General features: G+C 44.8%; 1 protein-coding gene and 1 long non-coding RNA gene across 3 annotated transcripts in view; both read left to right on the top strand.

Annotated features, from left to right (window-relative positions):
* LOC147105601 (uncharacterized) overlaps nucleotides 1-5807 on the top strand; it is a 49782-nt gene extending 43975 nt beyond the window's left edge. For both annotated transcript variants that reach the window (XR_015081520.1, XR_015081521.1), the window contains 2 exons: nucleotides 4222-4253; nucleotides 5664-5807. This is a non-coding gene — a long non-coding RNA (uncharacterized LOC147105601). The remainder of the gene's footprint in view (nucleotides 1-4221; nucleotides 4254-5663) is intronic.
* Nucleotides 5723-19335, top strand: LOC147105600 (troponin I, slow skeletal muscle-like). The gene is made up of 6 exons (XM_086010145.1): nucleotides 5723-5807; nucleotides 7420-7461; nucleotides 7566-7697; nucleotides 12820-12909; nucleotides 13010-13186; nucleotides 19237-19335. Exons 3-6 carry the CDS (start codon nucleotides 7572-7574, stop codon nucleotides 19333-19335), a joined length of 492 nt encoding a protein of 163 aa, XP_085866271.1. The 5' UTR covers nucleotides 5723-5807; nucleotides 7420-7461; nucleotides 7566-7571.
* Nucleotides 19336-25779: the final 6444 nt, after the last annotated feature.

Genomic DNA, 25779 nt, shown 5'->3' with positions numbered 1-25779 from the left:
GATGGAACACCAGTTTTACACCCCGCTCAATATTACTCTCCACTGACTTAAATAGAGCGTAAAATTGGGAGGTGTGTTAAACCAGCATTGCACCCGATCCTGTCAGTTTCAAGATGGGCGGGTTTGGTTAAAATTGCTCCTCAGCTGCAGTATCATTGCAGTCAATGCACATCCGACTTTTAGAACTTTCAATCTATCTATCCAGTAAGCAGCTGAGCCACATAGCCAGCAAGGTCCCAGGCTCACTCCTTGGCCAGTACTGAGTAAACTGATCTCAGCTGGGGCGGTCCTCAGGCCCTAAAAATCAGCCTGTGTCTCTGGGTTAGGGAAGGAAGATCAACAGTGTTGCCCTTCCTGATTTCTATTCAATGACCTCTGCTGGAATGTGTGTGGATGTCAGTTGCTGATAGGATTATGCTCTTCAAATAGCCTGATATGACACTCTGTCAAGGCTCATACATGAAGAATGGCTATTTGAATGAGGCATCAAACTAAATCCAAACAAAGGGGGGAATTTTTCGGGGGGTCAGTGGGCTCGTTCGGTGGTGGACCAGGTGGCAAATTTTTTTGACAGCGGATCAGAACCCCGCTGTCAACCCACCACCAAGCAATTTTCCCAGATGTCAGGGCTGAACAGACCCGACACGCAGTGGCGGGGTAGGCAATTTAGGTCATTGTGACCTTGTTAACAGCCCATTAAAAGGTATTTTGAGCTCACCATACCATTTTATGAGGTCACCCATGGGGTCAACACAGCTCAGTGATCACGTCAGGTAAGGAGGTCGGGAGTTGAATGGTCATGGAATCATCTCATTACTTGACAGCTGCAAATGTGCTATAAAAGCTCCCATTTCGCAGCTGTTTACTTTCCAAGCTCAGAAGCTGTTGCTTACTCCATTTGGAAGACAGATTGAACTTCATGCAGGTTGCAAGTATTTGGAGCAAACTCTCTATCCAGTGTCACCTCATTGGAACAACCTCTCCCACCATTGACAGATCGCTTCTGTCATCTCAAGTTCACCTGCTATCTATTTCATCATCATCGGTGCCCTTGAAACTATCTCACCTTGGTCCTCAGAATCCCACCACGATCAGCCCCAACACCAGCAGCACCAGGCACACCAGCAGCACTAACAACAACACCAACCTTCTCCGCAATCACCTGATGCTGCACAGGGCATCAGCACCCGGGACGCCAGGGATGGCCTCACCACGGCCAGATTTACTTCACTTGGCGCTGTACACCCTGGCTGCCACATGTTGCGCCAGGTTGGCACCACCCCACACCAACACCATAAAGCATCCCTACAATGCCCAAGCCATTCTTTTCACACTCATCATCATTGTGGGGGGATACCGTTATGTCTCACCATTCACTGCAGCTCACTAAGCTACTTCCAAAGGTGCACACAGATCTGTCCAAGAACGCAAAGTGTTGAAAATAAATGTTTCAATGTTTGACACCACATTAACAGAAACTTCGCATGAACATTGGCTAAAACACACAAGTGCCTACCACTGTGTGTTGTTAGTTGGTATGATTGGACTAGGATGAGGGTGAGTGTGAGGGGTGGCTTGTGAGATGGGGAAGTGGTAATGTAGATAGAGAGGGATGGGTGGACCTGCAAGGTAAGTTGGTGTGAGTAAGGAGTAGGGTAGGGAAGGCAGAGTGATGGGGATGTGATGAGTGGCACAACAGGATGAGGTCTACTAAGATCATTGAAAGGTTTGCGCCACTGCACCCAGGTCCTCCTGACGATATCCCTGCTTGTGCCCTCCTCTGCAATGTGCAACCAGGCTGCGTTGGTCTCCTGGGGATGTCTCTTCCGCCCATTGGAAGGGAAGAGAACCCACTGCGTGCTGTGACTCCCTCCATAAGCATATGGAGGGAGTCATGGGAGAGCCTGGGTGCAGCCCTGCACCTCTGTACAGTGCTCGTCAGTGTTTGCAGCACCTCAATGCTACAGAACACCGACCGCACAACTGTTAAAACCAATTTACGCACGGTCCCTTTAAGGAAACCAGCTGATGACACGTCATCAAATGGCGTCATCAGACCCGCTTCCTTAAATTGGCTGGAAAATGCGCTGGGCGGGCTTAACAAGCCCAATCAACGTAAAATCATTCTACACACGGGGCTGGAACCAGCGGCGGGGTCGGGACTCGCCACCGACGTCACCCACCACGGACCCGCCGAGGTAGGGGTAGGGGAAATCGCAACCAATGAGTCAGCACCTTCAGACAGAAAGGGAGAGAATGAAATCGATGGATAAAATTGGTGACAAAAAAACTTAACATTTAAAAGATCTAGTTCCCCAATCGCTCAGTAAGTTTAGTTAGTGAGTAGCTGAGCCATATGAATGAGGAAGTTCTTAGGTTCAATCACCTATTTGTACTGAGATAGCTGGTCTCAGCCAGGGCAGTGGTAGTGGGGGCTGCAATTTGTCTTAGTGCCCTGGTTCCTATAGTTACCCCATCACCTCTGCTGGAAGTGTATGTGTGTGAACATCAGCTGAGGGAAGGATTGGGCTCAGCTGTGATGGTCTGGTGGAATCGTCTGATGAGCTTCACTGCCAAAGCTCACACATGAACAGTTGCTACTGGGCGAGATATTGTTGAGTGAGCACCTGTGCTCACTGGACCATAGTCTTCAGTAGAGTAGGGGGGATACTTGGCAAGAACGAAAAATAAAATTGAAAGGAAAAAAATCTCCAGTGGCCTGCAGTAATTCTAACAATAGAAAGGAGCTAACCATCAGTTCTTTACTGTCATTACCAGTTCTTGCACAGAACTCTGCTCTCCCCTACTTAACAATGGATCGTACAGCCAGGGCTTCTGGTTCATTCCACTGTTGGAGGCAGTACCAAGTTGTGCAGTATGGGTTATGAAAGTAGAGTTTGTAGTAGGTATGGGGATCTGGAACTCAGTTCCAAGAGTTTGGGCTGTCATAGTCGCAAATTAAAACTCTTTGACTAAATATTACCTCAGAAATGCAAGTTTCTGTTCAAAAAAGTTACACATTTCAGAGCATAATATAGATGCTGTAAATACTAAGACTACAACTGCTAACTGGCAATAACAAGATGATTATATATGGGGGTGAATTTCCTCAGAGCTTCCCCCATTCTGCCGTCATCACTTCGCCGGAAGTGCAACAGAAACCATGATGTTATGGCAGTGGAGTGGGTGAAGCTCAAAGTAAATTCACTCCGTAGTCTGTATGTATTTTGCTCAAAAATGTAGGCCTAGTTTTGAATGGAAGTGGTTAAGCTTCTACGGTACTGTTCAGACATGATACTAAATATCTTCATTATCTCAGTGACAGCTAATAAACCATATTATATTTGGGTTTTATAAGAATTGGCAGTTTTTGACTTACTTTCAACGTAGTGACCGATGAACTACAGAGGTAAGGGATGGGAAAAGGAAGAAAGTACATCATTGCACAAGTGATAGAAAATAAGCAGTACTCTACTGTGACTTAAATGTGCTTTTATATTCATGCTTAGGTCACCAGGTTCCCAAGCATGAGATATATACAGCTGGTTATAAGTCATATGTGAAGGCACTTCTATATTGTGTGAGACCTGTGCTAATACTGCCAGGCTCTCTAAGTTTCATGCAACCAGCTGCAAGTCAAAATGTAAGGTGTGCTTTTATACTGCACAAAATGTGCTCTAATGTTACCAAGTTCCCAAAGTACAGGATTTATGCAGCCAAATGTAAAACTACTGGGGCTCATTAATATTGGTGGCCCGAAAGATCAATGTAATATTAAAGTGCCTTAAAGCTGTTAGAGATGAGCATAAAAGGAAACTAAGGAGAGGCTGGAAAATTGAAAGTGATAGGTATAGAGGTTGGAAGAGAAGAGAATATGAAAATTAGTAAGAGAAAATAAAGTTATGTCTGTAGAGAAAGTGAATCTCTCTAAGGAATGCTGTACTACTGTATAATCTGCATATAATAATACAAAGCCAGAGCGATGGAGGAAAGCAACGAGCAAAAGAATCGCTGAAGTAATCCCTTAATTGGAAACTTTGTTGTTATTATTCATTGAAATTATTTAATCTCTTTGCTATGTTTTCTCCAAATTGTGACATTGAGAAGTGAAAAGGCATACTTCAGCAATGAACAATATGACTTGATTTACACTTTCACTCTATCAAATTGCTAAAAGCATGGACCATTGGGTGGGTTTAACATCTCTCTTTGCTGTTACAGGTCGAAAGCCATAACTCCAAAATGTCTGATCAGTAAGTTTCATTTTTTTCTTACTTTGAAATTAGATTTGTTTCTAAGATTGTTATCTAAAAGTCAAGAGTTTAAAATACTTAAATTCAATACTGGTGTTCACTGTTTCTTTCCTTAAAGAGGTAACATCTTTGTGAAAGGAATGTTTGCTAACCCTTGTTCATTTTTTTCCTAAACCCAAAAATGGTAATGTCACAAATTGCATCACTTGTGTGTGTTGTTTTTACGACTAATTTGACACAAGGTTCTTCTGCTGCCTCTTTACCGTAAGGTTTTTTAAAAATTGCCAAACTTGGGCAGACAATAGGGTTCCAAAACCGTTTGTCCCTACACGGCACCGAGCTGATTTCACCTGATAATGTGGGGTCAGCTCATTTAAATATTTTTGTGGTGCACCCCCTGCTTAGCGCATGATGGACTGGGAGTCAAGGCCACATTATTAGGAACCAGCAACTATTTAAGGGTTGCTGGCTGCCCTTCAAACACTGATATTTTTTTTTAATTGAATAATTTGGCGCATAACAACCCCTTTCACGTGTTGGTCTTTGGAGGTCAAAAACATGAAGTACATCAACGAAGGGTGGTCCTATTACAAGGAATGGTACACATAAAGAAAAATCACTTTTTTTTTGTTGGCCTTCCCTGAAGAACCATTCCAAATGGGTGCTGAATGCCTGGAGTACCACTCATAGAAATTGGGGCCTTGAGAAGCCTTGCTCCCAGTGTACTATATACTACCCAAGCACATCGAACACATCGGTCATGTGCAGTGCATATCGGACACATCGCAGGCCTCAGGCCTCTGCTCCGATTATAGGATTCCTATGCCTGAAGCTCTGCAGTCCCACTGTTATTTGAAGGTGGTGCCCTTTTCAGTCTTTTGTTTACAATAAAAATTGCAAACTCATGCAGCCAACACTGGTTTGTGCACGAACAACTATAGATAAAAAATCCACAACGTGCATTTTTAAAAGAATAAAGACAATGACCGAACATTGTTAATTTGTTCCAACCCAAGTGGACTCGTTCCTCTTATCTTGAAAGGGCACACATAAAGTATTTGATTACTCCATGGCACAGTATTTTGAAACTATGTCCAAATCGCAATACAATTGAGCAATAAAATTAACTTGTCAACAGAAATGTAAGTGAACAGGATTGCCTTTAAATTTAAAATATATTTGGAATGCTACTATTTTCTAATTGTTATGATGTTCTCTCTGACGCACTTATTCTCTCTCTCTCTCTCTCTCTCTGTTTCAGGGAAGAGGTAAGCATTTTAACAGATCTGGCGTTATGTCTCCATGGCAGTTGTATTTGTGATTGTTCACATTTTGTTGCTTATAATTTGATAATTGTGCCAGTTTTGACAATCTACAAGTTCACTAATAATTAGATCTTTAACATTTTAGCAGTATGAAGAAGAAGTTATTGATGAAACGGAAGAGACTAAAGAAGTGATTGAGCCCGAGCCAGAACCACCGAAACCAGCACCTCCCAAGCAAGTTGCTCCACCGCCAAGACCTCAAGTGGCTCCGCATGAGATAAATGCTAAAGTATGCAGTCAGTTTCCTCATGCTCCCCCTCAACATGATAGTTTTGCTATTTCCACTCATTTTCTATTTTCCCACAATTTTCATTCTGCGGTATTTAAGGGAATTCGTGAATGCATGTACGTAATATGTAGAAGTCTGTAAATCTCATACACATTCTGAAAAAAGGTAATTATAACTACAGGAAACTCTTTTTTTTATCCAACACCGACGGGACCGGCGTGGTGCCGGTTGATCAAAAAGTCCGGATTGCTTACTAAGGTACGAGAGCCCCGTACACGGCCACAGATCCAGGCGTCCCTGTTGCATGGCAACAGGTGCAGGAACCCCGGTTACACGGCCACAGATCCAGGCGTCCCTGTTGCATGGCAACAGGTGCAGGAACCCCGGTTACGGCCACAGATCCAGGAACCCCGGTTACACGGCCACAAAAACTTACCTGAACCTACTCCTGAATTTTGCCGGTTAAGAGAGATTTCCGGTTATTTAGGTGCCAGTAAAAAGAGAGTTTCCTGTAGATCTGTCATAGAATTGTGAGTTTATCGCGCTTTATATGTTAAAGATGTCATAGAAACAATCCTTCTCCAGGCAGCCCTGCTGGGGCTATGCAGTAGTATTCACACTATGCAATGGGATAGTACCACACTGCATTGGATGAAGCTTTTCGTCCTGTGATTTGACACATGAGGAATTGTCAGACTAAGACTAGGTATTGGGTTAGGAAGTACCTATATATTTTGACACAATTTATCAGTATTTAATTTTTAATGGCTTACGTAATGCCAGTCTGCTTTCCTCCAAAAAAAAGTATGACTTCCTGTCAACAAAAGTTGGGAAATATATTACAACTAAATGTTTCCAGTTCAAACATTATCATAGAACAGAAAGTAATATTTTTGTATTACTTCGGCCCAAAATGATGAAATAAAAGGAATACAGGAGAAACTTCTTTACCCAAAGAGTGGCGAGAATGTGGAACTCGCCACCACAAGTAGTTGAGGCAAAAAGCATAGATGCATTTAAGGGAAAGCTAGATAAACACATGAGGGAGGAAGGAATATGATATGCTGATTATGCTGATAGCGTGAGATGAAGAGGGGTGGGAGGAGGCTCATGTGGAGCATACACACTGGCATTGACCAGCTGGGCCGAATAGCCTGTCTCTGTGCTATACATTCTATATAATTCTATGTAAAAGTACAGTGGAATTTAATACATTTATATTCTTAACATGCCACATTAATAATGCTAAGTCAGATCTTTAAGCAGGTCACAAGTAGGTCTATATGAAAGTATTTTATATATTTTCATACTATTACAGGCCACTTTTTCTGAATGCTGTAAGTTGGAAATATAAATGATTTTGCTGTATTCACAGTTTTGTTGTATTTTTGTATCATAGGGATATATGATCAAATTCACTGATCACATGCTCACAGCAGAAAGGAGTGCAAGTTGAAGAATCAGTACTACAGTTTGGTAGTTCTGTCTCAATTGTATTTCGTATGACTCCTCCTCATTGGGAATGTATGATCGGTTGTATTTACCCAGTAATGTACAAGTCTTAACAGCACTGAAATAACCAGCCCTTGTTTGCTTTTATTGTCAATAACAGAAAAGTTGTAAGATCTCAGCGTCACGCAAACTCCATCTTAAGGTGAGGTAAAATTTTTGTTTCCTGGTTTATTATTCTGAAGATATTTTTAAAAGCTTAGTCTTGCATTATTATCACATGTTGACTGAATAACAATGCTTACACAGATCCTAATGCTGGGCAAAGCCAAAGATGACCTAGAAAAAGAAATAGTTGATCGAAATGAAGAGAAGGAAAAATTCCTTGCAGAGCGTGTACCGCCTCTCAACCTCAGCGGCCTTTCTCTTACTGACTTGCAAGTAAGACCGTTTTGTACTGTATTTCTATTTAAGGCAGAAATGCATAACATTTACAACATAATTAAATTTTGTTTAACATTTGTAGGGTCTGTGTGTTTTTCCTGGACCTTCAAATGTATAAGTTTTTCAGCGTTAGACACTATAGGGGGAATTTTGACTCCCGAGCAAAAAGTGGTGGAGCATGTAGGCCATCCGCCTGGGAGCGGCAGTGGGAGGCCCAGTCCATTTTAACGGCCAGGCCTCATTAGTATGCTACCGACCAGCTGTCCGACCAAGCTGGGAGTCCAGAGACAGCTTGCTGGCTTTGGGCCTGTAAAAATTAGGTGGCCCAGAGGCTGCCAAACTGGCAGACAGGCTAGTAGTGCAAGGGGTGGGTTCATGGGTCGTAGCGGGGAAGGGATCCCAGAGCAGCAGCAGCCAAAACTTTCTTTTTAGGGCCCAGTCCCTCCTGTCTGGACAAAGATAACTTTTTAACTTACCTGACTGAGTATCCGCCACGTTTTACTGAGTGGAGTGTCCGCATTGGACTTTTCACTCAGGCAGTCAAAATTACATCAGGCTCCTAATAACATCATAGGACCCGATTTACATTTATTCATGAGGCTCCCGCCTGAATCAGGAGGGCCCCTCAAACGCCCAAGATGGCCATGTTAAAATGGCTGCGGGGTGGGAAACGGGCGTTAAGTGCATCGCTTGGATGTTAACTCCTGTTCCGCTGGGTGGAGTAAGTTAAAACTCCCTCTATGCTATTTTTGATAGAGGAATGATATATTAATGAGAATATAAACATGACTTTTAGTAGGGATGTTGAATTAAATGGTTATGGAAAAAAGCTGAGATTGTTAAGGGGTGACCTGATGGATGCCTTCAAGATTATGAAGGGTCATGATAAGATAAATAGTGCTAAATTGTTTCCACTGGTTGATAAGACAGTAACAAGAGGGTACAACTTTAAGATAATCATGAAAAAAACAAAACGGGGGTGTTAGAAAAGATTCTTCACAGCAAGGGTGGTTAGGAAGTGGAATTTTTTGCCACAAACCGATGTTGAAGCAGATTTAGGTAGAAATAGGTAGAAAGCGGGATGAGGTCCTGCAACAAGAATTTAGGGAGCTAGGTAGCAGATTAAAAAGCAGGACCTCAAAGGTTGTAATCTCTGGATTACTCCCGGTGCCATGTGCTAGTGAGTATAGGAATAGGAGGATAGAGCAGATGAATGTGTGGCTAAAGAGTTGGTGCAGGAGGGAGGGCTTTAGTTTCCTGGATCACTGGGTCTGCTTCTGGGGAAGGTGGGACCTGTACAAGTCGGACAGGTTGCACCTGAACCGGAACGGGACCAACATCCTTGCGGGGAGGTTTGCTAGTACTGTTGGGCGGGGGGGGGGGCGGTTAAACTAACTTGGCAGGGGGATGGGATACAGAGTGGAGCTATAGTAGGGGGTGATGCACAGCCAAATATAGAGGAAAAAACAAGTCAGCTGGAAGGCAGAGCAAATATGTAATGGCACAAGGGAGTATGACAAGGCTGGATGGCATTTATTTTAATGCAAGGAGTCTTGCGAGTAAGGCAGATGAATTGAAAGTGTTGATGAACACATGGGAGTATGATATTGTTGCTATCACAGAGACATGGTTGAGGGAGGGGCAGGACTGGCAGCTCAATATTCCGGGGTATAGAATCTTCAGGCGAGACAGAGGAGGATGTATCGCAATATTAATCAAGGAGTCAATTACAGCTGTAAGGAGGAATGATATCACAGAAATCACAGAAACCTCACAGTACAGATAGAGGCCATTTCGGCCCATCAAGCCTGCACCGACACATATCCCTCCCAATCCCCGTAACCCCTACACCAACACACATCCCACCCTATCCCCGTAACCCCACGTATTTAATCCCCCTAACACTAAGGGTCAATTTTTATCATAGCCAATCAACCTAACCTGCACATCTTTGGACTGTGGGAGGAAACCGGAGCACCCGGAGAAAACCCACGCAAACACGGGGAGAATGTGCAAACTCCACACAGACAGTCACCCGAGGCCAGATTCGAATCCGGGTCCCTGGCGCTGTGAGGCAACAGTGCTAACCACTATGCCACCGTGCTGCCCTATCTTAGCAGGTTCCTCTAATGAGGCCATATGGGTAGAACTTAAAAACAAAAAGGGGGCAAGCACTTTGCTGGGAGTGTACTATAGGCCCCTAAACAGTCAGGGGGAGATAGAGGAACAGATATGTAGGCAAATCTCAGAGAAGTGTAGAAATAATAAGGTAATAATAGTAGGAGATTTCAACTTCCCCAATATTAACTGGGATAGTCAGAGTGTGAAAGGCTCAGAGGGTGCGGAATTCTTAAAGTGCATCCAGGAGAGTTTTTTGAGCCAGCATGTAGAAAGTCCTACAAGAGAGGGGGCGGTACTGGACCTAATTCTAGGGAATGTAGCCGGGCAAGTGGTAGAAGTGTCAGTAGGAGAGCATTTTGGTGACAGTGACCATAATTTGGTGAGATTTAAGGTAGTCATGGAAAAGGACAAAGATGGACCGGAAATAAAGGTTCTAAATTGGGGGAAGACCGATTTTAATATGATAAGGCAGGATCTGGCCAAAGTGGATTGGGATAAGCTACTTGTAGGAAAATCCACATCAGAGCAGTGGGAATCTTTCAGAAAGGAAATAGAGAGAGTACAACGCCAACATGTTCCCGTAAAGGTCAAGGGTGGGACCAGGGAACCCTGGATGTCAAGGGATATACAAGAATGGATTAGGAAAAAAAGGGAGGGTTTTGGCAGATACAAAGGACTAAAAACAGTGGAAGCCCTAGAGGACTATAGAAAGTGCAAGGGGGTACTTAAAAAAGAAATTTGGAGAGCAAAGAGGGGGCATGAAAAAACACTGGCGAGCAAAATAAAGGAAAATCCCAAGGTGTTTTATAAGTATATTAAGGGCAAGAGGATAACCAGGGACCAGATTGAGCGGGAGGAGGTACTAGCGGTTTTCGTGGGCTTAAAAGTGGATAAATCCCCAAGCCTAGACAAGATGTATCCCAGGTTGCTGTGTGAGGCAAGGAGATTGCAGGGGCTCTGACACAAATTTTCAGAACCTCTCTAGTCACAGGGGAGGTGCCAGAGGACTGGAGGACAGCTAACATGGTACCATTATTCAAGAAGGGTAGTAGGGATAAACCAGGGAATTACAGGCCAGTGAGCCTAACATCAGTGGTAGGGAAATTATTGGAAAAAATTCTGAGGGACAGAATTAGTCTCCACTTGAAGAGGCAAGGATTAATCAAGGATAGACAGCATGGCTTTGTCAGGGGGAGATCATGTCTAACCAATTTGATTTAATTTTTCGAGGGGGTGACTAGGTGTGTGGATGAGGGTAGTGCAGTTGATGTAGTTTACATGGACTTCAGTAAGGCTTTTGACAAAGTCCCGCATGGGAGACTGGTTAAGAAGGTAAGAGCCCATGGGATCCAGGGCAATTTGGCACATTGGATCCAAAATTGGCTTAGTGGCAGGAGGCAGAGGGTGATGGTCGAAGGTTGTTTTTGTGACTGGAAGCCTGTGTCCAGTGGTGTACCACAGGGATCGGTGCTGGGTCCTTTGCTGTTTGTAGTGTACATTCATGATTTAGATATGAATGTAGGAGGTATGATCAGTAAATTCGTAGATGACACGAAAATTGGTGGAGTGGTAAATAGCGAGGAGGGAAGCCTCAGGCTACAGGACGATATAGACGGGTTGGTCAAATGGGCAGAACAGTGGCAAATGGAATTTAACCCTGAAAAGTGTGAGGTGATGCATTTTGGGAGGACTAACAAGGCAAAGGAATACACAATGAATGGTAGGATCCTAGGAAGGACAGAGGATCAGAGGGACCTTGGTGTGCATGTTCATAGATCCCTGAAGGCAGCAGGACAGGTAGATAAGGTGGTTAAAAAGGCATATGTGATACTTGCCTTCATTAGCCGAGGCATAGAATATAAGAGCAGGGAGGTTATGATGGAGCTGTACAAAACGCTAGTTAGGCCACAGCTGGAATACTGTGTGCAGCTCTGGTCGCCACACTATAGGAAGGATGTGATTGCATTGGAGAGGGTGCAGAGGAGACTCACCAGGATGTTACCTGGGCTGGAGCGCTTCAGTATGAAGAGAGGCAGGACAGGCTGGGGTTGCTTTCCTTAGAGAAGAGAAGGCTGAGGGGGGACCTGATTGAGGTGTAGAAAATCATGAGGTGCATAAATAGGGTAGATAGAAAGGAACTTTTCCCCTTAGTAGAGGGGTCAATAACCAGGGAGCATAGTTTCAAGGTAAGGGGCAGGAGGTTTAGAAGGGATTTGAGGAAAAACTTTTTCACCCAGAGGGTGGTTGGAATCTGGAACTCACTGCCTGAAAGGGTGGTAGAGGCAGGAACCCTCACAACATTCATGAAGCATTTAGATGAGCACTTGAAACGCCATAGCATACAAGGCTACGGACCAAGTGCTGGAAAATGGGATTAGAATAGATAGGGCTTGATGGCCGGCGCGAACACGATGGGCCTCTTTCTGTGCTGTATAAATCTATGACTATTTAAAATTCCCCTTTTGACAGATGCAAGTCCACTCTGAGTTATGATATATTAGAGAATATTTAAAAGAAGTACAGGAAACTTTGGTTTATCCGGAGGTTGTATGTCCGGAAACCTCGATCTAACGGCAGAAATCAGCAGCCATTTTGTTAGGTTTTTTTCTTTTTTTTTCTTCTCCTAGCATTTTCTTAAACAGTCAGCCTCTGGAAAGCCTCTCTGAAGCTGTTGCTAAGCTACAGAGACGCTTCCAAGTTACGGGCCGACTGTTTACAAGCTGTTGCTAAGCAACAGTGCTTGTTGTCAGATACGGAGATGAAAACCTCCGTATCCTTCAACATTAGCGCTGGTCTGTCCGGAAGTTTTCATAGATCGGCAACAGCTCGGTCCCGTCGGTGCCGGATATCACGAAGTTTCCCGTACTTTTAAAAGGGAATTGGACAGTTGGGTGACAAAGATAAATATTAAAGGTTATGGGGAGCGATGATGAGAGTGGGATTGGCCTAGGTGACACATGTGGAAATATTGACCAGAACTAAACTTTTATTGTTGCAGAATTTGTGCATAGAGCTTCATCAAAAAATTGAGATTGTTGATGAAGAAAGGTACGACTTTGAGTTCAAAGCTGGCAAGAACAGCTATGAGGTACATGACAAATTTGACATACTTTAATCTCTGCATTTTATCATCATTATACTATGGAAGCATCAGTTTTAATATTTCACATACAATTTTCTGCCAACAGATTCATGATCTGTCCCTGAAAATTCTTGACCTTAGAGGGAAGTTTAAGCGACCCACTTTGCGTAGGGTCCGTGTTTCTGCTGATGCTATGTTGCGTGCCTTGTTGGGATCCAAGCACAAAGTATCTATGGATCTGAGAGCTAACCTGAAGTCAGTCAAAAAGGATGATACAGAAAAGGTAATAATTAAATAATATCTCACACTTTTCTTTATTTCCATGTTGGTCATTTCTTATGGTTTCATTGGCCCGGATTTTGCGGTTAGCGCTTGCCCCTGACCTCGAAAAAAGCTGTCCATAAAGATTTAGCAGGCTCTAGAGCATTGATTTCCCTATTCCAATGTGACTTTCAATCTGGCGCCATCTCTAGGGGATCTGTGGTGTCCAGCAACAGTGATGTCATCAAGCAGGCTGAGCAGCCAATCAGATTGAAGAGATTGACTGCTCACAGACAGCAAACCAGGAAGTAAAAAGCACTGATTATCCTTCACTTTTTGATCATTTTATAGAAAGCAAAATAAAGATTGGGACATACACATGGGATTAAGGTAGAAGCTGAAATATCATAAACAAGCTTTAAAAAATTTTTTGGGTTATTTTAAAAATCATGGAATCGTTATCATGGAATGGAAGGAATGACACCCCACACTTATAAAATTAGTTTTTCAGGGCCAGAGAGGTTGTTCAGCAGTAATTATGACTTTGTACGCTGTTAAAAACTCAGTTACACCTCATTCAACAAGGCTTAACATTTTCAGTGGTTTTTACAGCGAGAAAAGTGCATAAAAAGTTGAAGTTCGCACTAAATCACTAATTCTGTGTTGATTTCATCTCCAAAAATTGCAACAGTGCACCATGTGGAGGAGCAGGGTATCACTGACAGCAACTTACATAGGATTACATAAGATAAACAGGCCATTCGGCCCAACCAGTCCATACCAGCGTTTATGCTCCACTCTAGCCTCCTCCCGTCTTTCCTCATCTAACTCTATCAGCATAACCCTCTATTCCCTTCTCCCTAATATGCTTAGCTAGCCTCCCCATAAATGCATCTATAACTTCCAGATTTATAATACTTTCAGATTTCCGTATTTAACTGCACATGTGGACGCCAGAAGTTGCTGTCAGTTTTACACAGTAATGACGGAGAGCGCTAACAGTTTTGTCGTCTTTACAACCGCATATGTTTGATATCTGCTTCAACAATTACGTTCATGTTTAAGATGAAAATATTAAGATGAACACTTGAAATAATTCTTTACTCTTAGATAATCATTAGGCATAGAAATTCCACATGTATCAACATAAATACATAAGTTAAATAAATACAGTAATTATGTTGGAAAGTTCTACTGTAATTGTCACACCTTCAGCAGGGGATAAACACATAATTGTGGGATTGGCATGTTCTCTGTTGTGAAGATTAGCTCCTACTGCATTTTGATCATCTTTAAATAAGAAAGACCTTAAGCAACTTCGAGGTTTTGCCAGACTTGAAATGCACTAGACTGGCGGGCTGGATTCAGGCGACTATTGAGTCATAGAGTCATAGAGTTATACAGCACGGATAGAGGCCCTTCGGCCCATCGTGTCTGCGCCGGCCATCAAGCCCTGTCTAATCTAATCCCATATTCCAGCATTTGGTCCGTAGCCTTGTATGCTGTGGCATTTCAAGTGCTCATCCAAATGCTTCTTAAATGTTGTGAGGGTTCCTGCCTCCACAACCCTTTCAGGCAGTGAGTTCCAGACTCCAACCACCCTCTGGGTGAAAAAGTTCTTTCTCAAATCCCCTCTAAACCTCCTGCCCTTTACCTTGAATCTATGCCCCCTAGTTATTGACCCCTCTACTAAGGGAAAAAGCTCCTCAGCATCCATCCTATCTATGCCCCTCATAATTTTGTACACCTCAATCATGTCCCCCCTCAGCCTCCTCTGCTCCAAGGAAAACAAACCCAATCTGCCCAGTCTCTCTTCATAGCTGAAGCGCTCCAGCCCTGGTAACATCCTGGTGAACCTCCTCTGCACCCTCTCCAACGCGATCACATCCTTCCTGTAGTGTGGCGACCAGAACTGCACACAGTATTCCAGCTGTGGCCTAACCAGTGTTTTATACAGCTCCATCATAACCTCCTTGCTCTTATATTCAATGCCTCGGCTAATGAAGGCAAGTATCCCATATGCCTTTTTTACCACCTTATCCACCTGTTCCGCCGCCTTCAGGGATCTGTGTACTTGCACACCCAGATCCCTCTGACCCTCCGTCTTGCCTAGGGTCTTACCATTCATTGTGTATTCCCTTGCCTTGTTAGTCCCCCCAAAGTGCATCACCTCGCACTTTTCCGGGTTAAATTCCATTTGCCACTGTTCTGCCCATCTGACCAACCCATCTATATCGTCCTGCAGACTGAGGCTACCCTCCTCGCTATTTACCACCCTACCAATTTTTGTATCATCCGCGAACTTACTGATCATACCTTTTACATTCATATCCAAGTCATTAATGTAGACCACAAACAGCAAGGGACCCAGCACCGATCCCTGTGGTACCCCACTGGCCACAGGCTTCCAGTCACAAAAACAACCTTCGACCATCACCCTCTGCCTTCTGCCACTAAGCCAGTTTTGTATCCAATGTGCCAAGGCACCCTGGATTCCATGGGCTCTTACCTTCTTGACCAGTCTCCTGTGCAGGACTTTATCGAAGGCCTTACTGAAATCCATGTATACCACATCCACTGCGTTACCCTCATCCACACACCTAGTCACCCCCTCAAAAAATTCAATCAAATTAGTCAGACATGATCTTCCCTTGACAAAGCCATGTTGACTATCCCTGATTAATCCTTGCCTCTCCAAGTGGAGACAAATTTTGTCCCTCAGAATTTTTTCCAATAATTATCCTACCACTGATGTTAGGCTCACTGGCCTGTAGTTCCCCGGTTTTTCCCTACTTCCCTTCTTGAATAATGGTACTACATTAGCGGTTCTCCAGTCCTCTGGCACATCCCCTGTGGCCAGAGAGGTCCTGAATATATGTGTTAGAGCCCCCGCAATCTCTTCCTTTGCCTCACACAGCAGCCTGGGATACATTTCATCCGGGCCTGGGGACTTATCCATTTTTAGGCCAGCTAAAACCGCCAATACCTCCTCCCTCTCGATGTTAATATGTTCGAGCATATCACAGTCCCCCCGCCCTATTTCTATGTCTACATCGTCCTTCTCCATAGTGAAAACAGATGCAAAAAATTCATTTAGAACCCCTCCTACATCTTCCGGCTCCACACACAGATTGCCACTTTTGTCCCTAATGGGCCCTATTTTTTCCCTAGTTATCCTCTTACCCTTAATATACTTATAAAACATCTTAGGATTTTCCTTTATTTTGCTCGCCAGTGTTATTTCATGGCCCCTCCTTGATCTCCTAATTTCTTTTTTAAGTATCCCCCTGCACTTTTTGTACTCCTCTAGGGCTTCCTCCGTCTTTAGCCTTTTGTATCTGCCAAAAGCCCTCCTTTTTTTCCTAATCCATTCTCGTATATCCCCTGACATCCAAGGTTCCCTGTGATTTTTGGAACCACCCTTGACCTTTACGGGAACATGTTGCCATTGTATGATCTCAATCTCCCTTCTGAAAGCCTCCCATTGCTCCGATGCGGATTTTCCTACAAGTAGCTGATCCCAGTCCATTTTGGCCAGATCCTGCCTTATCCTATTAAAATCGGCCTTCCCCCAATTTAGAACCTTTATTTCCGGCCCATCCATGTCCTTTTCCATGACCACCTTAAATCTTACCATATTATGGTCACTTGTCACCAAAGTGCTCACCTACTAGCACTTTTTCCACTTGGCCAGCCACATTCCCTAGAATTAGGTCCAGTACCGCCCCCTCTCTTGTAGGACTTTCTACATGCTGGCTCAAAAAGCTCTCCTTTAAGAATTCTACACCCTCTGAGCCTTTCACACTCTGACTATCCCAGTTAATATTGGGGAAGTTGAAATCCCCCATTATTATTACCCTATTATTTGCACATTTCTCTGAGATTTGCCTACATATCTGTTCCTCTATCTCCCCCTGACTGTTTGGAGGCCTATAGTACACTCCCAGCAAAGTGCTTGCCCCCTTTTTCTTTTTCAGCTCCACCCATATGGCCTCATTAGAGGAACCTGCTAATATATCATCCCTCCTTACTGCAGTAATTGACTCCTTAATTAATATTGCGACACCCCTTCCTCTTATACCTCCCCCTCTGTCTCGCCTGAAGATTCTGTACCCCGGAATATTGAGCTGCCAGTCTTGCCCCTCCCTCAACCATGTCTCCGTGATAGCAACAATATCATACTCCCATGTGTTTATCAACACCTTCAGTTCATCCACCTTATTTGCAAGACTCCTTGCATTAAAATAGATGCCATCCAGCCTTGCCCTTATATGTTTGCCCTGTCTACCAAGCTGACTTGTTTTTTTCTCTATAATTGGCAGCACATCACCCCCTATTTCAGCTCCCCTCTGTATCCCATCCCCCTGCCAAGTTAGTTTAAACCCCCCCCAACAGTGCTAGCAAACCTCCCCGCAAGGATATTTGTCCTGCTCTGGTTCAGGTGCAACCCGTCCGACTTGTACAAGTCCCACCTTTCCCAGAAGCAGGCCCAGTGATCCAGGAAAGTAAAACCCTCCCCCCTACACCAACTCCTTAGCCACGCATTCATCTGCTCTATCCTCCCATTCCTATACTCACTAGCACGTGGCACTGGGAGGAATCCAGAGATTACAACCTTTGAGGTCCTGCTCTTTAATCTGTTACCTAGCTCCCTAAATTCTTGATGCAGGACCTCATCTCCCTTCCTTCCTATGTCGTTGGTCCCAATGTGGACCACGACCTCTGCCTGCTCACCCTCCCCCTTAAGAATGCCCTGCAGCCGCTCAGTGACATCCCTGACCCTGGCCCCAGGGAGGCAACAAACCATCCTGGAGCCACGTTTGCGGCCACAGAAACGCCTATCTGTTCCCCTTACGATAGAATCCCCTACCACTATTGCTCTCCCACTCTTTTTCCTCCCTTCCTGAGCAGCAGAAGCTTCCCTGGTGCCAGGAAGCTGGCTGCTGCTGCCTTCCCCTGGTAAGTCATCCCCCTCAACAGTATCCAACTTGGTATACTTGTTTGAAAGGGGGATGTCCGCAGGGGTTCCCTGCACTACCTGCCTGCCTTTGTTGCTCCGCCTGATGGTCACCCCCTGTGCAGCTCTACCCTGAGGCGTGAACAACTCGCTAAACGTGCTATCCACGACCCTCTCAGCATCGCGCATGCTCCAAAATTCATCCACCCGCAGCTCAAGCGCCGTAATGCGGTCTACAAGTAGCTGCAGCTGGATGCATTTCCCGCACACATGGTCGTCAGGGACACTGGCAGCGTCCCTGACTTTCCAAATGGAGCAAGAGGAGCAGAACACGGGTCTGAACTTTCCTGCCATGACTTACTCCTTTAATTTATTTAAAAATGTATTCAATACCCCAGTTACAGGTATACTCTAGGGCGCTTTATTTACCAACTGTCCCCACTACACCAGAGACCCTAGAAATTTAACACCACAGAAGTCAAGCTTGTATTGAAAAGAGAGAAATACTCACCAACCAATCACTTACCTGCTACCTGGTGACGTCACACACTGATTACTTTTTACCTGTCTCCCCCCTGCTGAGTTGGTGTACCTCGCTGCTCTCCGGTTTTTATACCGGGCTCCGACTCACTGCTCCCGCTGGTCCCGACTGGTCTCGGGCCTCGCTGCTCTCCGGTTTTTATACCGGGCTCCGACTCACTGCTCCCGCTGGTCCCGACTGGTCTCGGGCCTCGCTGCTCTCCGGTTTTTATACCGGGCTCCGACTCACTGCTCCCGCTGGTCCCGACTGGTCTCGGGCCTCGCTGCTCTCCGGTTTTTATTGAACCAAATCACTCCATTCCTGCAGTAAATTTTTTAAAAAGCTTTACAGGCCTCATTCAATCTTAGTTGGCTTGTTATAAGAACCCAAACTTCATAGAACTGAATATTGGGCGGGGAGTATAACGGGCGGTAATTGCGATACCGTCCGTTTAGCGCTACAGCACAAGACTAATTTCTACCCCATACAGTTTGCTCAGTTTTTAACATTTTCTTTAGCTTGATTCTAAACCACTATCTTTTATATATTACATTTTAAATAAATGAATTTGTGCCATTTTGCGAACTCTCAACAGGAACGTAATGTAGAAGTGAGTGACTGGCGTAAGAACGTGGAGGCCAAGTCAGGCATGGAGGGCAGAAAGAAGATGTTCGATGCTGCTAGCGCCCAGTGAGTGTTGCCAGATTCTAAACACCTTAAATATTATGGATTCAACACCAAAAATGTGATTTCATTTAATCTTGATCTGATAATATTGATTTATGTTGGGCATTGACTTGTGTTTTTCTACAGGTAATCCATGCGGGATATTTCAAGTTGTATGGAAGTGTTTGCTGGTTTTCGACTCTGCAGTGTTTGGCATGTCACATCTTCACACACATTAAAATATTTTAATAAATGGTTTTCACATTCACAACCACCCCCTGAGTTTCACGTGCAGTATTAAACTTTTTGAATTTTTGGTGATTATAAACTCCAAATGATAACGACAAGGAACTCCAAATGATAATGACAAGGTATGTTAAAAATGACTTGCTGTCTTGTAACGGAAAATGAGCAGTAAAATATTTACTTATAACTGGGTAACGTCACTGTCTTGTTTTCATTATTGGTCTTTTAATTTCTTCAACATCAGCTGTCAGTTATTTGTTCTAAGAACTGTGCTCAAAACCTTGATATAGTGTAAAGTTCAAGAAATCTGCCATTGGATGCTGATAGCTAAGTGAATGTTATCAGTGCAGATTGGTGCAAGGCTGATTCCAGTATAATGTTATACCTGTGGCAATTATTAAAAAAATGTATTTGTTGCAATACAAGCAATAAATTTCCACACCAACAAAATATTATAATTTTCATCAGACACAATAATAATGATTGTTAAAATTAGAGGCGAACATTGCTGTGGGGAAAGGACTCATAAACACACAGGTTACCCGTCAGAAGATGTTTAACATTTTAGCTGGACTGGGTGCAGAATTTTCCTGGCTTCGATCAACATCCGAGACCGGATCCTGCCAATCTACATGATTTGCTGATCCTCGCTCATAGACATTTTACTGACATCGGTGGAGCAACTCCCAGCAGAGAGGAGAGACTTGAAACGACATTGAAATGAAACAAATACTTTGGGCTGGATTTTACCAGCCCTGAGGAGACGGGTTTGAAGGTTGGACTGCTGGGAAAATGGGAAAAATTGGGAGCGGGTCCCAACCCTGCTCCCAACCCGCCTCCAAACCATCTTACTGGGAGGTGGGTCCCCAACTCACGCAGGGACCTGTCTCCTAGCAGCGGGAAGGGGATTAGAGCCAATTAACTGTCTGTTAACAGGTAGTTAACAGGCTTTTCCCCATTTTCAGCCTGCTGATGTGGGCTTCCCGACGTCGGGAAACCCCGCCAGGGTCAGCGAGGCGAGCTGTGGGTCTGCTGCAGTGTAAGTGTGCAAATGACAGCTGCAGAGGTAGTGTGATGGGTGCAATGGTGCACAGGTAAGTATGACAGGTGAGTGAATGTAGTGAGAAATAGTTTTATTCTGTTTATATGTATCTACAGGTGACAAGATTTGATGTTTCTGGGAAGCCTCATCTGATCTGGAGAATTGACAGATGGCTTCTGCAATCTCACATGCAGCTTCCATTTGTTTTCTCCTAAGGAGAGAGTCATTGGTGAGTCTGGGTGCCTTTGGACAGTGTTTGACAGCACCTTTGTCAAACACTGTCAAATCATCTGTCAAAAAATTATGGGGCCTGTCACTTTATAAAAAACAGCAGATGAAGCATCATACACTGATGTCATCTGACACTGGCTTTCCCTTAATTGGCCGGCAAGCCCGCAGGGTGGGCTTAACAAAGCCAATCAAGGGAAAATAGTGTCAGGTCGTCAGACGTCGCTGGGGGCAGGACTAGAACCCGGAAACCAGCAGTCACGCCCCCAACGTGCCTCCTTAGGTAAGATCCCGGCCCTGGTGTCTGTCTTCACAGAAGAAGATGCAAAAAACTTCCTGGAAATAGTGGAGAAGCAAGGGTCTAGCGAGAATGAGGAACTGAACGAAATTAGTATTAGTAAAAAAAAGTACTGGAAAAATTAGTAGGACTAAAAGCCGATAAATCCCCTGGACCTGATGGCCTACATCCTAGGGCTTTGAAAGAGGTGGCTATATAGATAGTGGATGCATCTTAATCTAAATGTACACTCTCGGGAGCCGCAAGCCTACATTTCGTTGTACTGCACTTGTGCACTAACAATGACAATAAAGTTGATTATGATTATTGGTTGTCATTTTCCAAAATTCCATTGATTTAGAACGGTTCCCATGGATTGGAAGATAGCAAATGTCACCCCCACTATTTAAGAAAGGAGGGAGAGAGAAAACGGGGAACTACAGGCCAGTTAGCCGGACATCAGTAGTAGGGAAAATGCTAGAATCTATTATTAAGAACATGGTAACAGGGCACTTAGAAAATAATAATAGGGTTGGGCAGAGTCAACATGGATTTATGAAAGGGAAATCGTGTTTGACGAATCTGTTAGAGTTTTTTGAGGTTGTAACTGGCAGAATAGATAAGGGGGAACCAGTGGATGTGGTGTATTTGGATTTTCAGAAGGCGTTCGATAAGGTGCCACACAAGAGGTTATTAAACAAAATTAGGGCTCATGGGATTGGGGGTAATATACTAGCATGGATTAAGGATTGGTTAACGGACAGAAAGTAGGAATAAACGGGTTGACGTAATAAAACTCACTACGCACTTGGTTTGAGTATAAAGCAAGGCTTTAATCAACTTGTTTCAGAACATGGAGGTCTAGTTGTACTTCACTAGTTCCTGTCTTACAAAATGTCCCTGGGCAAGCTGGGCCCACGCCCGAGTATTTATACTCCTTGGACGGCGCCACCAGCTGGCCGCCCAGCGTTATTTCATGAGTAATTTCTTTATGATGATATTTATAACACGGGTCTGTTGTGTCTCAAGGGGTTTTATACCCTTACCTATATAACTATTAAGAAGGACTCCGGGGTGGAGAGATTAGTTAATGGCCATTTTATTTACAATGTGCTTCTTCATTCAATGCACTACATTTCCCATGGTGCATTGCAAATCACCACTACGGTATCCCATGTGGGACAATTCTAATATACATTCAAAATACACAACAGGGTCATTTTCGGGTTGGCAGGCTGTAACTAGTGGGGTTCCGCAAGGATCAATGCTTGGGCCTCAGCTATTCACAATCTATATCAATGATTTGGATAAGGGGACCAAATGTAATATATCCAAGTTTGCTGATGATACAAAGTTGGATGGGAATGTAAGTTGTGAGGAGGATGCAAAGAGGCTTCAAGGGCATATAGACAAGCTAAGTGAATGGGCAAGAACATGGCAAATGGAATATAATGTGGAGAAATGTGAAGTTATCCACTTTGGTAGGAAAATAGAAAGGCAAAGTATTTTTTAAATGGTGAGAGATTGGGAAACGTTGGTGTTCAGAGGGACCTGGGTGTCCTTGTACACGAATCGCTGAAAGTTAACATGGAGGTACAGCAAGCAATTAGGAAAGCAAATTGTCGGCCTTTATTACAAGAGGATTTGAGTATAAGAGTAAAGACGTCTTACTGCAATTATATAGGGCCCTGGTGAGACCACACCTGGAGTATTGTGTACAATTTTGGTCTCCTTACCTAAGGAAGGATATACTTTTTTTAAATTTTGTTTATGGGATGTGGGCGTCACTGGCAAGGCCAGCATTTATTGCCCACCCCTAATTGTCCTTGAGAAGGTGGTGCTGAGCCGCCTTCTTGAACCGCTGCAGTCCGTGTGGTGATGGTACTCCACAGTGCTGTTAGGTAGGGAGTGCCAGGATTTTGACCCCATGACGATGAAAGATCGGCGATATACTAAGTCAGGATGGTGTGTGACTTAGAGGGAACTTTGAGGTGGTCAGATGCGCCTGCTGCCCTTGTCCTTCTAGGTGGTAGATGTCGCGGGTTTGGGAGATGCTGCCAAAGGAGCCTTGGCGAGTTGCTGCAGTGCACACTGCAGCCAATGTATGCCGGTGGTGAAGGGAGTGAATGTTTAAGGTGGTGGATGGGGTGCTTTCCCCCTCTTGTGCTTGTCTAATTTCCCCTTGAATACATCTGCTTTGTCCTGGATGGTGTCGAACTTCTTGAGTGTTGTTGGAGCTGCACTCATCCTTGTAGATGGTGGAAAGGCTTTGGGGAGCTAGGAGGGGAGACACTCGCTGCAGAATAGCTAGCCTCTTACCAGCTCTTGCTGCCACAGTATTTATGTGGCTGGTCCAGTTAAGTTTCTGGTCAGTGGTGGCTCCCAGGATGTTGATGGTGGGGAATTCGGTGATGGTAATGCCGTTAAATGTCAAAGGGCGGTGATTAGACTCTCGCTTGTTGGAGATAGTCATTGCCTGGCACTTCTGTGGCGCGAATGTTACCTGCCACTTATCAGCCCAAACCTGAACATCGTTCAGGTCTTTGCATGCGGGCATTGACTGCTTCATTATCTGTGGAGTTGTGAATGGTGCTGAACACTGTGCAGTCATCAGCGAACATCCCCATTTCTGACCTGTTGGAGGGAAGGTGATTGATGAAGCAGCTGATGATGGTTGGGCCTAGGACACTGCCCTGAGGAACTCCTCCAGTGATGTACTGGGGCTGTGATGATTGACTTTCAACCACCACAACCATTTTCCTTTGAGCTAGGTATGACACCAGCCAGTGGAAAGTTTTCCTCCTGATCCCCACTGACTTCAGTTTTACTAGGGCTCCTTGATGCCACACTCGGTCAAATGCTGCCTTGATGTCAAGGGCAGTCACTCTCACCTCACCTCTGGAATTCAGCTCCTTTGTCCATGTTTGGACCAAGGCTGTAATAAGGTCGGGAGCCGAGTGGTCTTGGCGGAACCCAAATTGGGCATCAGTGAGCAGGTTATTGGTGAGTAAGTGCTGCTTGATAGCATTGTCGATGACGCCTTCCATCACTTTGCTGATGATTGAGAGTAGACCGATGGGCGGTAATTGGCCAGGTTGGATTTGTCCTGCTTTTTGTGGACAGGACATAGCTGGGCAGTTTTCCACATTGTCGGATAGATGCCAATGTTGTAGCTGTACTGGAACAGCTTGGCTAGAGGTGCGGCTAGTTCTGGAGCACAAGTCTTCAGCACGATAGCCAGGATGTTGTTGGGGCCCACAGTCTTTGCTGTATCCAGTGTGCACAGCCGTTTCTTGACATCACGTGGAGTGAATCGAGTTGGCTGAAGACTGGCTCCTGTGATGGTGGGGACCTCCAGAGGAGGCCGATATGGATCATCCACTCGCCACTTCTGGCTGAAGATGGTTGCAAATGCTTCAGCCTTGTCTTTTGCACTCACATGCTGGGCACCACCATCATTGAGGATGTGGATATTCATGGTGCCTCCTCCTCCCCCCGTTGTTTAATGGTCTACCACCATTCACGACTGGATGTGGCAGGACTGCAGAGCTTTGATCTGACCTGTTGATTGTGGGATCACTTAGCCCTGTCTATAGCATACTGCTTCTGCTTTTTAGCATGCATGTAGTCCTGTGTTGCAGCTTCCCCAGGTTGGCACCTCATTTTTAGGTATGCCTGGTGCTGCTCCTGGCATGCTCTTCTACACTCCTTATTGAACCAGGGTTGGTCCCCTGGTTTGATGGTAGTGGTAGAGTGAGGGATATGCCGGGCCGTGAGGTTACAGATTGTGATGGAATACAATTCTGCTGTTGCTGATGGCCCACCGTGCCTCATGGATGCCCAGTTTTGAGCTGCTAGATCTGTTCTGAATCTATCCCATTTAGCACGGTGGCAGTGCCACACAACACGATGGAAGGTGTCCTCAGTGTGAAGACGGGACTTCGTCTCCACAATGACTGTGCGGTGGTCACTGCTACCAATGCTGTCATGGACAGATGTATCTGCAATAGGTAGATTGGTGGTCAAGTAGGTTTTTCCCCTTGTGTTGGTTCTCTCACCACCTGTCGCAGGCCCAGATTGGAGCTATGTCCTTCAGGACCCGACCAGCTCGGTTTGTGGTGGTGCTACCGGGCTACTCTTGGTGATGGACATTGAAGTCCCCCACCCAGAGTACATTCTGTGCCCTTGTTACTCTCAGTGCTTCTTCCAAGTGGTGTTCAACATGGAGGAGTACTGATTTATCAGCTGAGGGCGCGTGGTAGGTGGCAATCAGCAGGCGGTTTCCTTGCCCATGCTTGACCTGAAGCCATGAGACTTCATTTGGTCCAGAGTCAATGTTGAGGACTCCCAGGGCCACTCCTTCCCGACTGTATACCACTGTGCCACCACCCCTGGTGGGTCTGTCCTGCCGGTGGGACAAGACATATCCAGGGATGGTGATGGAGGAGTTTGGGACATTAGCTGAAAGGTATGATTCTGTGAGTATGACTATGTCAGGCTGTTGCTTGACTAGTCTGTGGGACAGCGCTCCCAATTTTGTCACAAGTCCCCAGATGTTGGTGAGGAGGACTTTGCAGGGTTCGACTGGGCTGGGTGTGCCGTTGTCGTGTCCGTAGCCGGTGCCAAGTGGTCCATCCGGTTTCATTCTTATTATTTTGTTTCGTATTGGTATGTTACAA

This window comes from Somniosus microcephalus, chromosome 17, assembly GCF_052327205.1.
Source record: "Somniosus microcephalus isolate GS21.2 chromosome 17, FLI_Smic_1.0, whole genome shotgun sequence".
NCBI classification, from domain to species: Eukaryota; Metazoa; Chordata; class Chondrichthyes; order Squaliformes; family Somniosidae; genus Somniosus; species Somniosus microcephalus.
The sequence above is the reverse complement of the archived record's forward strand: the minus strand, read 5'-3'. Positions and strand labels throughout refer to the sequence as shown.